Consider the following 15,929-nt stretch of genomic DNA (forward strand, 5'->3'; position numbering starts at 1 on the left):
CCAGCCACTTCCCTGGAAGTAGGGCTTCAGTATGTGGAGCGGTTGCTTTGGAAGACAAACGTCGTAATAACGAATGCCTCCCCCCCCCCCCCCCCCCCCCCCCCCCCCTTCTTTTACCTTTTATTGTAAGCAGATGTTATATGGTATTGAATATCCCTTTGGTCAGTTTGGATCAGCTGTCCTGGCTATGTCCCCTCCCAAGATTTTGCTCACCCTGAGCCTGCTGGTGAGGGAGGAATGTTGCAGAGACAGCCATGGTGCTGTGCAAGCACTGCTCAGCAGTAGCCAAAACACTGCTAAGTTATCAACACCTTTCTAGCTACCAATACAAAGCACAGCACTATGAGGGCTGCTATGGGGAAAACTAACTCCATCTCAGCCAGACCCAATATACTCTTACGGTATAAGTCTGCGTGTGTTTGAATAACCCTTTATACTGCATCTGGATTATGTAGCCTGCTGCTTATTCCTAGGCTTCACCCTTTTCCTTCCCTGTATCCGGAGATGATGGGAAATACGGCAACTCAAAAACTGTCTCTCAGGGGAGCAGACCTGGATCTTCTCTGTCATTTTTTTATGTATTTTTTTTTTCTGGAAAAGGAAAGGAGCACTCTTGTGTGTTGCTGGGGAAACATGAATGCTGAGGAGAAAATGAACTGATCCTTGGGGATTTTTAGTCTGTCTAAGGCCTTTCACTGGAGTCTTCTGTATTTGGTGACATAAATTAAACTTGGCCATTTGTCTTCTGCACTTACTCTGCTATTAACTCCTTATCTCCCTGTGTGGATAAGAGTCTCCTGTGCCAGCAAACCTTCTGTCCCTGTATTGCACAGTTTACTGGTAGTGAGGCAAAATAATTGAGCAGATCTAGGAGGCTGGCAGGGGCACACTGTCAGACATCTGTTGAGAACGGAGTAGGAGACATGGACAGGAGGAGATGGCAGGGAAGGGTGGGGTGGCCAAGGGAATGACACTTAAAAAGCTGCAGCATCTCCCCAGCTCCAAAAGTAAACCCCAGAGCGCCAGGAGCTGGCTTCTGAGGGTGCTGAGCCTATCCTGGTGCCTCTCAGCAGGACTTTCCTGGCAGCTCCTGCTCCGTCTGCCCTGCTGGGAGAGGAGAGGGAGCCAAGCAAAGAGTGGGCAGAGGGGAGCACTGACCCACCAAACTCCTCTGCTGCTTCCCCAGCTCATGCTGTAGTGTTGCCTCGACAAAGCACCCTGCCCATCAGGGAAGACCCACCCCTTCAGGAACTGCTCTATAACTATTGTCAGCTGAAATAAAATACCACTTTAAAAATTCTCCACAAAGTGTTTGTTTTGTATTGAACTGAGCCCTTAAAGACAAGATTAGGTGTACACTATACTTTATAAAAACATCTACTTGACTGTAACCATGTTACTTGAAATAATATTGGCATTTGTTGGCATGAGGAAAATAATGCTCTATTGGAGTGTTTACCATGTGTTTTTCATCTGCTTCCACTTTCTTTTGTCTTTTCCATTTTCACTCATTTTTGTCTCAAAGCTCTCCTATTTTACCTTCATTCGGTCTGCATGTGTTTTCGTTCTTTTTATCTTTCCCACATGTCAGACAGCCATCCAGTATTACAGTGATGACTCATTCGATTTTGCACCATGGGGAAGTCCACTGGATGGCATAAGCCCAGAAGTCAGGAATCTTTGTTGTTTCGTTTTGCATTTGTTTCTCCTTCCCCTCCCTGCCACCACCTTTGCTAGTGACTTCCTTTCTGTGTCTCGGTGTGCCTGTCAGATGGCAATGAGAATATTTATTCATCTATATGAAATACATTGACATTGGGGCTGGGGGGCAGGGGGAAACACTTCACAAGTGCCAACAATTTCTTTGTATTTGAGATGATCGTTTTCTTGGCCAGCTTTTTATACTTTCTCAATAATAACATTTATTTAAGCCATGGAGAAATGAAAGATCACATAAAAGGCAATTGATTCTGGTGGTACTAGACTGAGCCCTGTGTTGTCTGTGTTCTCGTCACTGTGCTTTTGACCAGTACACCTCTGTTCACTTGGAAATTATGCCTGAAATTTTAACATCTGAGTGAGGCATCCTTATCTCACTTGGCTGGTTTGTACTTTTAATACAAGTAACCCTTTTCCTAGTATAATCTGTCATAAGCATTCTGACTAAATTTGAAGTTGGTGATGATTTGTTACTGCCTGACAGCAATGTATTTTCTGGACAAATAAATTCTTTCTTTCATTCCTTTCTCCGAGGAAGAATTGTCTGTGCTGTATAGATTTTTGTTTGGGTGCTGAGGGGATGGTTTTTATTTAGACTTATATGTTGCCATATGGCTACATGGGAGAAGGCAAGATTAGAAAAGTGCTTCTTGAATTTTGAGCAGAAGGCATGAAATTTGCAATTGTTTTGAGTTCCAGTGAAAGTTCATTTATAGCCTTGGACTGTGAAACCTCTGTTACAGATAAATAAGTCTTACTTGTTACTAGAAAGGTCATTTATGAAACCAAGGCACTACCCACCAGGATGGCTTCGGGTTCCTGTGCCTATTAAAACAGTCAGAAGCAGGAAGTAGAAATCTTATGCAAGCATCTGCTAAAACCACTAAATCTTTCTTCAAAAATCAAAGGAGAAATTCCTGAAGATTTTATTAAAGCTTTGTATTCTGTTCTCCTCCTATGGGGTCTCAAGCCTAAAGCAATTGTGGTTTTCCTTCCATTGTAAAAACTGGATGGATGCTGTTGGTTTGTTCAATCCCCGCATTATGTTTCTGACCTAGTAAGAGAGTTGATTGTTTTGCTAGCCTTAAAGCTGTGTATTTCTCACAAATGGAGTGCTGTGTTTCTAAATGAATGTTTATTTAAATATTGACTGGCATTCAGATTTCAGAATTCTTACAGAGAAACTAAATATGATGCTTATTTTACACTTGGAAATGTTAAGAGTTAGTAATAGTGTTACAGTCTATGGGTTTGTAAAGTTGCTTTGTTTTGCAGCTGTTGCATAACAATGACTATAGCATGCATCTTTATAAAAGTGTACAGTTCGGATTATAATTTTGAAAATCTGTATGACTAAAGTTTTGGTTTTCACTTGTAATGTAATTTAAAATTATATTGGAAGTATCCACTGTAACACTTATGGCTTTTAAAGATTTCTTTTTTTTTTTTTGGTGTGGTTGTTTTAGCAAGTATGCAAGTAAAGATGTGAAGTGTAGCCAACAAAAGTGAGAGATTTAGACTTTGTTTATTTTTTTAATAAAAAGTGAATGAAATCTTTCTGTTAAACTCAACATATTATTCCCCGTGTGTGTGTGTGTTTATTTATTTCAGGAATTTGAAGCCTTTCAAGCATTTGTGGAAAATCGACTTCCGTTTGATATCGTTATTGATGGACTCAATGTTTCCCACATAAAACCCAGAAAGATGCAGTGTGAAAATGTAAGTGCTGGTTAAATACTCATTAAGAGTTTTGTGTATGCTGATTGTAAAACAATGAGTGCCTCATTATTACTTATCCTCTTGAGAAACTGATCAAACATTTTTGTAGCACGTTACAATGAAGTTCAAAGAGTTATCTAGACTTCACAAATTAAAAATGATCAGTGGGAAGATGGTTCTTACATATTTGACTGTATTAGCCATAAAAAAATCATACCTAAAATTTCCCCATGTATGCAATGCTCGTAGTTACAGGTAAGGTATCAATAATAACGTTATTAGGACATAACACTGTGTGAGTGTGTATGTTTTCATAGAAATAGGGATTTTGGGGAACAGAGAAATCTACCATATAGAAAATTTAGTCTAATATAGTTATGCTGGTAAGAGTTCTTCTTAAAATAACCCCTTACTTAGTTCAAACCACATCCTATGCAAGTTTAAACTTTATTTCACTTCCTGTTGCCTTAAGCATTTGAGTCCTGTTCTTACAAGGGCAGCTCAGACTGGCTTCAGATCTTTCCACTTGGTGATTTGTAGAAGAATAATCCTGCTTTTTTACCAATACCTATTTTTGAGAATTCTTGGTACTTCCTTTTAGCATTTCACTAAGAAATGGCTTAAGGGCTTTTTTTTTTGTCAATCAAATATTTACTTTAAATTAGGAGTAACAAAGTAGCTGCTCACATGTATTCCAAAGCCAGAATTTAAATTTTCATGCTCCTGAAATTAAAACTAAGTTATAAATGAGCTTGAAAATAAAAGAAGTAATTTACTTCTAGTAATTACAAGAAATACGTTTTTGTTCTAAGAACTACTTTAAAAGTGTTCTTGAGAAGCAGGATATGCTTTCATATGTATAGATAAAAGCAGCTGAGCTAGGGAGGTTAGATAAACTTGCTGAAAGATGTTTCTTTGAGAGCGGCAGTGAAGTTTCATGAGATACTGGCTCACAAAGAGGGTACTTTCCTTACTATGAAAATCGAAAAGGAAGTTTACAAGTTGTTTGGATGGGATCAGGGAGTAAGTGTTGATTATCTGAGAAGAATCCCAGGCAGCATGTAGTGGCACAGTGTTTTAAGATCTGGAAAGACAGATCTATGCTGCCAAAGAGGGGGAAGAGAAACTAATATCCTTCCTCAGTGCATGCCTGTCCCAGTGTGGGAACTCTGAACAGGATCCTGAATGGTCTGTAAAAGCTGGAGGCAACGGAGCAAAGAGCCAGCCTGGTTTTGACGGATAATTACTGCTGATTTCTGATCAGAAATCTTGCTAGGAGGTATTAGCATGCTGAGCAGCATAAACTGCCTTTGAGTTTCTCCTTAGCTTCTGCTGTATTAGAAGGACTTTGGGATCCATGATGCCACGGAGCTCCAGAAGGGCCATATGGAGGCATCAACTTTCCCTTTAGGTTGTTCCATAAAGATACAGGTCAGATCTCTCTTGAATCCCAGGTATTTACAGTTTAGGAGGATTTTTAGGAAGATCTGCCTTTCCTTCCTGCACAACAGAACAGTAACTTGGGTTCACGCCATCTTACCTCCAGAAGAAGATTCTCTTAGCTAAAATTTACTTGTTCTATGAGCTATGTTGCTGTTAATTATTATTGCATTTTGTCATGCACAAAAAATGTTAATCATTGGAGTTTCCACCAGCTAGTCTTTTGCTGCTCCTGTTATCTGGATCCTGTTTTTGAGAGTGTGGAGTCATTACATGCGATAGGATGGACATGCCCGTTACTTCTGCCTTATACCTGTAGATATTCACTGGCTGGATAGTACCTTTTTTGGCATGGGAAGTGTATATTTGCACTCTAAGCAACAAAATAGCTCCTTCGCTGCCCAAAAGAAATACTCTTCTAGACACATGAACTACTAAAGACTTTTTCCTGTATTGAGCCTCTCTATTCACTGATGTACTTTTAAATTATTTTTTATGATAGGTGTCTTTAGACACAATTACAGTATTAACTATTGAGTTTACAGTTTTTTCCAACTGGAAACATTGTTTAAGTGTGAGATTGCACTGGATGCTAGCGAATCCTGTTTTATTTCTTCCTGACTCTGAACTCCTGTGTTGTAACATGTCAAGAAAGGACCGTGTCTTCGTTCTTATTTTGGATACTTCTGACAAGAAGCATGTATTCTTGTTTTCTTACTCTTTTTTTCAAGACTGCTAAAAACAGAAAGGGAAAAAAACCCAACCAAACCCACAAAGCAGAGCAATCCTTTCTTCTGCTTCCAAACTTTTCTTCCAGATGAGGGAAGGGAAGGCCACAGGAATCTCTGCATGTGTTGCTTTCCTGGTTACTGGTGTTGCTGCCAAGTAGTCCCCCATCTGTGAATGCTGACCTCTCTGAACACTGTAGTCTGTCCTTTGAGGGCTGACTCTGCCACAAAACATCCTCTTTTGGAGGCTGCTATCCTCGTGCCATAGGCAGCTGAATGGAAAATATGGAGTGGCAGGTCTGGGGCATTCACAGCCTGCCTTGTTAAACTCTTCTTCAGTGTACATAGGGAAACATAGTGCAGAACTGAGAGGATGGAGAGGAGAAATAAATGCAAGAGAAGCTGGAGGCAGAGCATGAAGAATGGAAAAAGCTAAGAGTGAAGGCCACTGAGATCAAGCTGGCTAGCTAGGACAGCTTGACTGGCCCATTTTGAAGAAGAGGGACATGCTGTGACTCTTTAGTGACCTCTTCTGTTCGACTTGAGAGATAATAAAGGAGCAGTATTTCCAAGGACTTGTGTTAAAAGCTGCCCAACCCGTGTTTTACTTGTCAAAAAGCTAAATTATTTTAAATCTCTGGGTGGGAGTCAGTCTGTGCTCTTTTCAGGGGTTCGTTACTCAGCTAAATTATTTTAAATCTCTGGGTGGGAGTCAGTCTGTGCTCTTTTCAGGGGTTCGTTACTGCAGCTGTTAGACCCAGCCAGGATATTGTTTTATAAACTTTTCTGTTCCAGTGTATAGTTAGTATGCAGCAATGGATGAAAGAGAAAATGAGATTGTTGCTGTCCATTTATAACACACTGTAAGCGTTACTATGTGCAAATTGTTAGGTTTTTTGGACCGTGTCCCTTACGTGATTTAGAGAGAGTAGCAAAATAAAGGGCATTGTTAAACACAGGAGAAGGCCTACGATTTATGTGACAATAATACGGTAATTTAAATGCATTCTGGTCTTTATTTAAATTTAACAAAAAATACTGTTCCACTTCATGATTTAGCTTTAAGAACTGTAACTGTTTTGCTGAAGATCAGCTCTAGCTAACTCTTAGTCATATGATTAAAATAAGAAAACATTGATAAAATATTCCTTTCTTTTTTCAAACATCCTAACATTTATAATTCCATTTAGGCATTCCTTAGGCATCTTGGGAAGGGGCTGAGTTGTGTGGACAAGGCACGAGTACCTTGAGGGATGAGAAGAGAAGGCAAAAAAGCAGAAGTTGAAGGAATGATTTTTACTCATTTAATTCCTAAAGTGTTCTGACATTCTGGAAAACTAGATATGTGACTTCCAGTAGCCTTAGGCAACTTCAGTCCTCACAGCCAGCACTTACTTAGCAGATCATCATGAATATTATTGACTTGGCAGATTTACAGGAATATTCTGTGGCAGTTTCTCTAGTATATGACACTGTCAGTTTGTAATTACAATCCCCCTTTTTTCTAGGTTGGTTTTATACTAGGTCCGTTTCCTGGTACAAATCACCATGTCGCTGCCTCAATTACTGACAAAAAGAGGAGGTACCACAAGGGTGGGAACAAAGATTTTTGAGGGCTAGGGAATGTTGAGATCATCAGATTTGAAAGCACTGCACACAGTGACTGTAAAACTGCAACACTGGACATTAGCTAGCACCTCTTTTCAACCCTTTGCTTCCTTACTGCAGCATTTTAAATTAGACATTAAAGTTGACTCCTAATTAAAAGATATTATAGAATGGAAATTATTTTTGCTATATAATCCAGACAATAGAAACAAACTTCCATAAAGTCTAAAAACCATTCAATCTTGTCTTTTTCCAGTTTTTTTTTCATTCTGCAGCTGTTTAAGACTGTACCTGATGCGTATTTGCCTTGATGAGTCAGTCACTGTTTGTACTGCAAACATGGTAATTTATAAACTGAGATATCCTTGCAGTTTAAGTAAGCAAAGTTGGTTCAGGCTGTATCATGACGTTGAGTTAATCCTTTCCTCCAGATGTCTCTAATTACATAAATCCTTAGCCAGCACAATGACATTTGGTACTCCCTGTCCTCTGCTGCCGTAACTCCCCATAGTGCCCCCACCTTTCACCTTGTAAAGGTCAAGAGAGGGAATTTCCACACGCTAGTTGTCCAGTTCTCTTATTAAACACAAACTGTTACATAATTCTTAAACATATTTTTTCCTGTTTATCACAATTTTCTGTAGAAGTATTCCTTGGAAGTGAGGGGGAATCCAAGTGCAAGCAGGATATCTAGGCTCTGGAGCATCTTGCTTTGCTTGCGGGAGGGGAGTGAAGGGACTATGATGAGCTGTGCTCCAGCTACCCCTAGACTGTGAAGGGTCGGGATGGGGGCTGGCATGATCAGCAAGTGCAATTTAAAGAGTACTTCGCTGTTTTTAATTTACATTGAGATTGGTAAATGAGGTATGCAGCCAGCTCCTTTTTTTTTAGCTGTACCTAGCTGGTGTTAGACATAACTGAATATATATTTCAAATGTGCGTTGGATCAAAGCTAACTCACAATTCCCTTCTTCAAACAGTTTGGCAGTTGGGGTCAGCTCTGCCCTAACTTTACCCTCTCTAATCTCTGTATTAAACTCAGACATCTAAAAGATTGATAAAATAGTTCCAGATTGAGTTCCTTAAGGCTGACAATGCACAAAGGCATAGTTTTTGCTCTTGGCGGATAGTTCAAAGTGGTTGCTCCCAAACTTAATCAACATTTCTATAAATGGACTACATAAGTTCATATAATTCCCATGTAAATTGCAGTAGGCCTGTACAACAGCTGACGAAGCCAGATCCTTGCTGTTCCCATCCCATCCCAGTCCTGTGGCAGCAGCTGGCATGCCACCCCTACCACACCTCCTGCCTGCAGCAGCCGTCAGCTCCTGCCAGCAAAGCCACCGGACCTGCCCTCCTGCACATCGCAGGCTGCCACAAAAAGCCAAGCTGTGACTGCTGTAGTTGGGGGTGCTCTGTGACAGGCAGAGGGGACAGGACATGCCTTGCAGCTGTTTCTTGTCTCTTCCAGGGGAAAAGCGGCAGAGTTGTTGAGTGGAGGCTGCTCTCTGAACTGGAGAAGGGTTCTTTGACTAAATGAATTGTGTGGTTGCAAGTAGCGTAGTAATCATGTGTGAACAGATTATTGCATTTTGGTTTTCTATATGTTAAATATTTTTAAAATAATATTTATCAAGGGGATTCAAAGTTGAAAACTAATATTATAGTTTTAGTTATTCTAGCGTTCTGTAGTAGTTATTCCTGGACTCCCTGCCTACTTTAGCAGTATGGAAAAGAGTGGGTAGAGAGAGGTTGCAGCCTTGAAGGAAAGCTGGGAGTGAGAAAAAAGTTTTGTCAGGATAGGGGAGAAAACCAGGATGTAGGATACTAGGCTACAGGAAAATGGTGAATGGTCTTGTTAAATTTTTGAAAAAAGCCCAACTGTGGCCACAGAATTGAAGAACCTTGATGAATTACGCTTTGTAAATTCAGCTCAGAACCATCGTTTTGGTACGCACTTTATTCACATACTCAAGGCTCGTTTTCCAAGTATAAAGACAAATATAAAGACAAAAATAATAACTTTTCAAATCAAGTTAAAGTTAAAAAAGAGGAAGAAAAAAAAACCAAAAACAGGGCACCTATGACCCATCATTCTCTTGGGTTAGTAACCCAAATCAATTTTGAGGCATAATTTTGTTTCTTTGAAATCTCTTCTCCTGTGCCTATAAATCCTCTATGATGAAAAAAGGGGGAAAAAAGTATTGGAGCTTATAGTTGTTTGGGGAAAACACTAAGTAAAACTTTCTCTCCTGAGTCCCGCTTACTAAAAATTATCTTGGGCCATGAAACACACAAAGAAATGAACACCTGTGCATACATATATAGTTGACAGATACACATACTAATATGCTCAGGTTTTCGTGTGGTTATTTTTCTCAGTCTTCAAGTCCGTCTTAACTGTGCAACATGTATATGAGAGATCAACTGCACAATCAGTGAGACAGTGATACTTGATACAAAATATGAGCTCTACTGTATGAGCTGTCCTGCAAAACAAGCAGTTATTAAAAAATTTGACCCCAAAAAAGTCATGCGTGGAAAAGAATTTTTTTCGTCTTTGACTCATTTGGCAGCATCTGTGATTTGTTCAAGTACTTTGCTGTCTGTAAATGAAGCAAGAATTAAGTAGATCCATGAGTCATTCTCTGTTCAGAATCAATACATCCAACAGAGGTCTTATTTGTCATACTGTGACAGTTCATCAATTCTTCCTCCCACCAACTCGTCTTACCACTCAACAAAGCAGTGAGACATGTGTTTGTTCATTTGCTCCCAGCCTTTTCCATCTCTTTTTTTTTTTTTTCTGTCTTCTAATGGTAGTCCAAGTTTGCATTTCCATGATAACAAAACATTTGCCCTATTGCTCAAGATTGGAGAGATTTCTGTCTTTGCAACATGTGTTTCATTCTTTAGACCTGTACTTTCATTTCCTTTAAGTATTGCACAAATCGTAATGATGAAGATTTTTGGTGTTTTCACTGAAAATCACCTTCAGCCTCTGTGTAACGTGATCTTAGAAGAGAAAGCAGCTCAAGCACTAAGGGGTACCCTTGAAACTTCACCTATTTTTAGTGTTAGAGATGTGTGACTGGAACATTCAGCATTGCATTCATCTCTCATCAGTTAATTTCCAGGGTTCCTTCAATATCTCAGCAGGTGCACTGAGTCAAGTTCTTCTCCAAAGCCACATATAAGAGATTGATACAGATATGCTGAAATCTTCCTCCTCCCCTCCTATATTGGGGCCATCCTAAAATAGAATAGATCAAGCTCAGAAATTTTGGTCACCAGATCCGGAAGAGCAAGACTGTTAAGCTTCTCGGGAGAGGTGAAGGAGACTAGACTCATTTGCCTGTGAAACCTAGGGGAAAGGCCTGGCCTGCAAGTCTTCCTTCTCTCCTCGCAGTTCTTCTGAAACCTGACAGTTTCCATTTGTGACTAAAAGAGAAGTAAAAGGGGCATTTAATATATTCAGCCTTGTATACCAGTACACAGTAAGTGAAGGTGTATTGGACATCAGTGTGTCAGAGGTTGTAGAAGTACTCCTGCAAGTGGTCAGCATGTATGCTTCCACCGAGGAAACACACGTGTTGACTACATACCTTGAGCCACCAAGTTTGGCTCTTCCCATAGGGGTATGCTCCAACATCCTTTGCTGCTTCTGCAGCACTGGGAGGGGAGAGTAGGAGGTAGATAGGACTTCTTAAGAAAGGAAATACAAAGTCAGACTGGCTACCTGTGAATACAGGGAAACTTTCTCAAAACTTTTAACTTCCCAACATTGTGAAATGGGGGCGGGGGGGGTGAAGCTGGCAGGATTCCCTGACTAAATGCCTCAACTAAGTTGACACTAAGCAACTATTTTTCCTTTCAGAGGTTTCCAATCTGATTTTGCGTTTCCTGGTGGGAAGAATAGAGCAGCATAAACTGGGCAGGTTAAAACAGCTGACTATCAGGCATTTTGACAACTTCTCCTTGTTCTTTTCTCCCAAAGTCAGATACTTCCTGGTGTTGCCTCCCCTTACTATTTGCAACCTCTGTTGCTGGCTATAAAACTGAATAAAAACCATGTGAGTAAATTAACGATCCCTATCGGTTTCTGTCTGGTATTTATAATTTCTACTTTTGTATTTGGCGATAACAGCAAATCAAAAGTTAAGGTAAGTACAGGAGCACCCAAGCATTCCTTTTTTATGAGGGGAATTGCATCATATCTTTCGTAACAAGAATGCTTCTAATCACTAGGAATATAAGCTTGAAATTCAGCAGAGTGGAATGAAGGTGCCTTGATGATTCATATCCCAGTGAACTTGGTAACTGTAGCAACAGGTTGTTTGTTGTATGTTGTAGAGAAGTCCTGCTAAAACCTGGGTGATGAAGTCAAATGAAGGTATCTTCTGAGCTGGATGAGTTTCAACCTTGCTGTTTTGACTTCTCCCTTAGAAACCACAAGATGAGTTTTCTTTGGGCAGCCCGACTGATTCACCTCATCATGGAATTGTTATCAGTGTGGCAGTAAGATGTGTGCTGGGCCTCCAAATCGGAAACCTGGTCTTTAGGGAACTGAACTGCTTCTTTAGAAGTGATTCTTGAATGGAAAGTCTCCATAATAGTGAGAGACTGTAGTGCTATTAAGATATGGGAAGCAGGCCAGAAAATGTGAAGGTTGGGTTACTATAGGCCAATTCTGTATAAGAATAAATATTTGATTTGAGCCTAAGAAATGCTGGTTTTTAGTGTCATCTTAAAGGTAATGTAGATAAAATCCTCAGAACAATGATTGCATTCATTCATGTACATCTGGATTTATTTATATATTTTGAAAAGCAATCAATTCTTGATTCACACTTGGCTTTTACATCTGATATGCTATTTTTAGTAAAAGTAGGAAAGAAAACATATTTGGAAGTTGTGTTATCTGAAGGAGAAAAGGTACAATGAAAAATAGGCCTAAACTGCATTTGTATTTATTTATGAAGTTATGAAAGCCTAAATTTTTTGAACAGTAGGTTATTTCCAGGGATTTCAGTATATTGACGTGCTGATTAATGATCCAACAATCCATTAGGCTGCATTTGTTGTTTTTTCTCTAGTTGTCTTCTACTTGTAGACCAAGAGTGGAAGAGACATTTATATATAGGCAATTATATTTAAATTGAGGTTATAAAATCGTTATAACCTGCAGTGAAGTTTAAAACCAAAGTTCAAGTAATTTTATTTTTTTTAATCTTAGACTCATAGAAAGTCAAGTACAATTGTCCACAGCTTTGAATCTAAATCTCTTCATAAACTGATTGTTTCATGTTGTCTGGAACATGGAAATAGGAACTCCTGTTTGAATCTGGACCAGTTTCACCAGGATTAAAATTCCGTGCTGGGAACACCGTCACGCTGGCAGTATGCTTGCTTAAAACCAATTCACAGGAATTCCTATTTCAAACTGAACTTCTTGAAAATTTGTAAGAACTCTTAATTCTTATGCAAAATACTGTTGCCCATTACAGGTGACCTTTTGCATCAAACACTTACTATGAAAACCTCACCTTTTTCCAGTATTGATTTTCTACATCAGATGCAGAGGGGAGAGGCAAGAGGCTATCCCTATTCTATCTTTTACTTACTTTATTTAAGGATATGTTTGTGCAGTTCCTCCAAACAAGGGAGGGGGAAGGAGGCAGGGCAAAAAGAAGTCAAAATAAAATAGTCTCCAGACTAATTCAGACTTAGTCTTTACCTGTGGTGTGAATCTAAATTGCATCAAATTAGATTAAACTAATGTGTTTTTGTGTGCTAATATAAAAGGAGATCTCATTCAAATACCTGTCACTTCTCTGTAGGCTGCTACCAGGACCATCCCATAAGTGGAGTCAATTTCTAGAAATGATAAGAAAATTTTTTATCCTCTTTGCTATTAAAAAGATAAGAGCATTTGTATTGTTTCAAACCAAAGTATCTAACCTGTCTAATCAAGACAGTGTTTGGAAGTGGATTAGGAGTGCAAGAACAAGACAAATTCCAGTTGTTATAGTCTCCCAGATTTTCTTACTGATTTAGGAACTTCTGGATGAAGAAGTTACATCCTGACTAGCAAGTTTAATTGCTATTGATGGAGTTTTCTTTGATAAATTTAATTACCTTCCCAACTTATTTTTGCCTTTGGTTTTCAAACCAGCCTGTGGCAATGAGTCCCACAATTCTATAGGATATGATAATGCATGTGCTTTTGTTTGTTTTAAACCTGCTGTCTGTTAATTTTGTATGATGGCCTCTGCTGCTTGTACTGAGAAATGGTTAATAGTCCCCGTTTGCACTTTCCAGCTAACTTGCCATTTTGCAGACCTTCTCACATAACTAGCATATATTCTTTTTATAAATTACCTGGAATAAAAAATTGCATACAATTGTGCAAGATAGGTATCACGCAGATTTTTGTTTCTTTTTCATTTTTAACTATGTTCCTTGATAGGGTCTTTGTTCTACCTGGGTGTGTATGATGACAATCCGGGCTGCTATTGGACTAAAGAGTAAGCCCCTCAAATTGGACTCGGGAGACCAGCATTTTATTGTGTAATGGTTGATCTCCTGTTTGACTGTGAGCAACTCAGTTTGAAATATCCTGGTCTTGCAGGTTACCTGTAGTTAATACAAGAAGCCAAAGTTTCCTGTGGATTTTTCACTATTTTTTTAAATAAAATCTTATTTGTCATAGAATGAAAAATCGTAATAAGCTTTTTTTCCTTATTTAAGTGTAAGAGATGGGATGAATGTAAGATTTTAAATAAAATTGAAAATTAATTGCACCTCAGAAAGATTTGGGAGTCTGTGTGTGCCACTGCAGCAATCCATTGCAGTCTCCCATGGATGATGCGTGGTGTGCCTCTGCTGTGGTTAAATTACAACATAGCAACAGAGGTAGCAGGAGCAGGGGACAGTGATTTGGCATCATTGGTCTAACTCCCCACCACCAATGCAATCGAAACATGGTCTGGAATAGTACAAAATGTGAAATGCCTAGAAGCCTTGCAAGTGTGTCTATTAATGGTTATAATCAGACCTGATCTATCCATACAAAACGTAATCAAGCTATTATCATACATGCTGGGACTTGTAAATGATTTTGTTGCTTGGTATCATGTGAGGAAGAGGAGTGATGTAGTGAGAATACCAGTACCAAGAACATGGTAAGAAAGCTATGGCCACCTTTGCTGCTGCTGTTCTTCAGATTTTCAGGAAAAAAACCCATAGGCTGATTTCTAGCATAGGCAGTGCTGATCTACATGGGTTCTTCCTCTGTCATATAGAATGAGCTCTAGGAAATATGGGGATTTTTGGGACTGCTTGTAGGAGAAAAGTCATAGCAACGTGATCCAAGCTGAAATAAACTGCAGAGGAGGTCCTGAGTTGCAGGATCTCCTGAAAATGCTCCTTGTATCTGCTGGGTCACCTCATATGCACGTCATGCTAGTGTAGCAGGTCAATGGCTTACTGCTGCAGAGGTCAATCTTATGTATAAAGTAATCTCTGTCTCCATGTGTAAAGCAAGAGGACTTTCCTTGGTACTTGCAGAAACTCTCTAAACACTTTTCCTTATTTGCTTCTTAACCTGATATCCCCTGTTGCTTACATGATTTTACAACTTTTTAGGTCTTCTGGCTTGTATTTTTCTAAGTGATAGAGAATAAACTGAAAATTTAAAACTGTATATATGTATTTACTTATTAGTAGCCATGGTGCTAATGGTTACACAATAGAAATCTTCACTCCCCATCCTCCAAGAAAGATGCCTACCTCAAGATCTTAAAAATTAGTCATTGAAAAACATTAGGTGAAGAAATAACCTTAAAAGCATCATTTGTGTTAGAGTTCTCCTTTTTATGTGCATCTCTATCAAATAAACATTCATATTCTCTATTCTATAAATATTGTTTCCTAAATACGATCCCAAAAAATTACATTTTAAATCACTTTGAATGCTTAATCTCTGGCATTGTACTTACTGCCCTGTCTCATTGTTAGGAAACCTTCCTTTTCTTGAGAAATTCTCTATTTCAAATCATTTACATATTTCATACTAATCTTTACAAGTATCTACTGTTTTTTCCTTTCCACCTAGAGATACTAGCTTGTGATGCTGTTTCTTCCTGATTTATTATTCACCAGTCAGTTCTTTAATGATCCGGATAGTTCTTTTCACAGTTATAGCGGGAAACATGCATTGAAGTTTTAATGAGTCAAGTGAGTCAGAAGCTCAAGAGGTTGTCACAATTATGTAAACATAATATACTCTATTTTCCAACCAATTTTATGAAGTATTAACTGATACTTCTAATTTTTCCAAGTAATTTCTACCATTTCCAGCTGCTGCATTGTCCTGTCCTTGCACAATGTTTCCTGTAGTGACTTAAAACTGGGCCTGTGCTTCTGTCATATTGATGATACCAACTTACCTTTTACATAAATCAGGAAATATTAGTGATGCTTATGTCTGTCCTCATCATTGTCCAGCATTCATCTATTTACCTGCTCACTTCTATGATCACCAGAAAGAAAACAGTGAGTTGGCAGTAGTATTTCTTCTGCCTCTAATATTTTGAATCTTTGAGTCTTGAGCTTTTAAGGAGTCATGTTGGCACGGCTGTGTACATTGTGTGCCATAAGCTCTCTAACAGAAGTTAAAAGCCAGTTCAGTTCCACTGGTTCTGTGGAGTT

The 15,929-nt window shown here is 39.0% G+C and overlaps 1 protein-coding gene across 4 annotated transcripts in view; it reads left to right on the forward strand.

The window, feature by feature from the left end:
* The window catches only part of PRORP (protein only RNase P catalytic subunit), a 53,977-nt gene that overhangs the window by 21,912 nt on the left and 16,136 nt on the right, over nucleotides 1-15,929 (forward strand). For all 4 annotated transcript variants that reach the window (XM_050897329.1, XM_050897328.1, XM_050897331.1 and 1 more), the window contains exon 5: nucleotides 3,331-3,438. In XM_050897329.1, the coding sequence (XP_050753286.1) occupies nucleotides 3,331-3,438 (108 nt within the window). The remainder of the gene's footprint in view (nucleotides 1-3,330; nucleotides 3,439-15,929) is intronic.

Source organism: Gymnogyps californianus, chromosome 5 (genome assembly GCF_018139145.2).
Source record: "Gymnogyps californianus isolate 813 chromosome 5, ASM1813914v2, whole genome shotgun sequence".
Classification (NCBI taxonomy): Eukaryota; Metazoa; Chordata; class Aves; order Accipitriformes; family Cathartidae; genus Gymnogyps; species Gymnogyps californianus.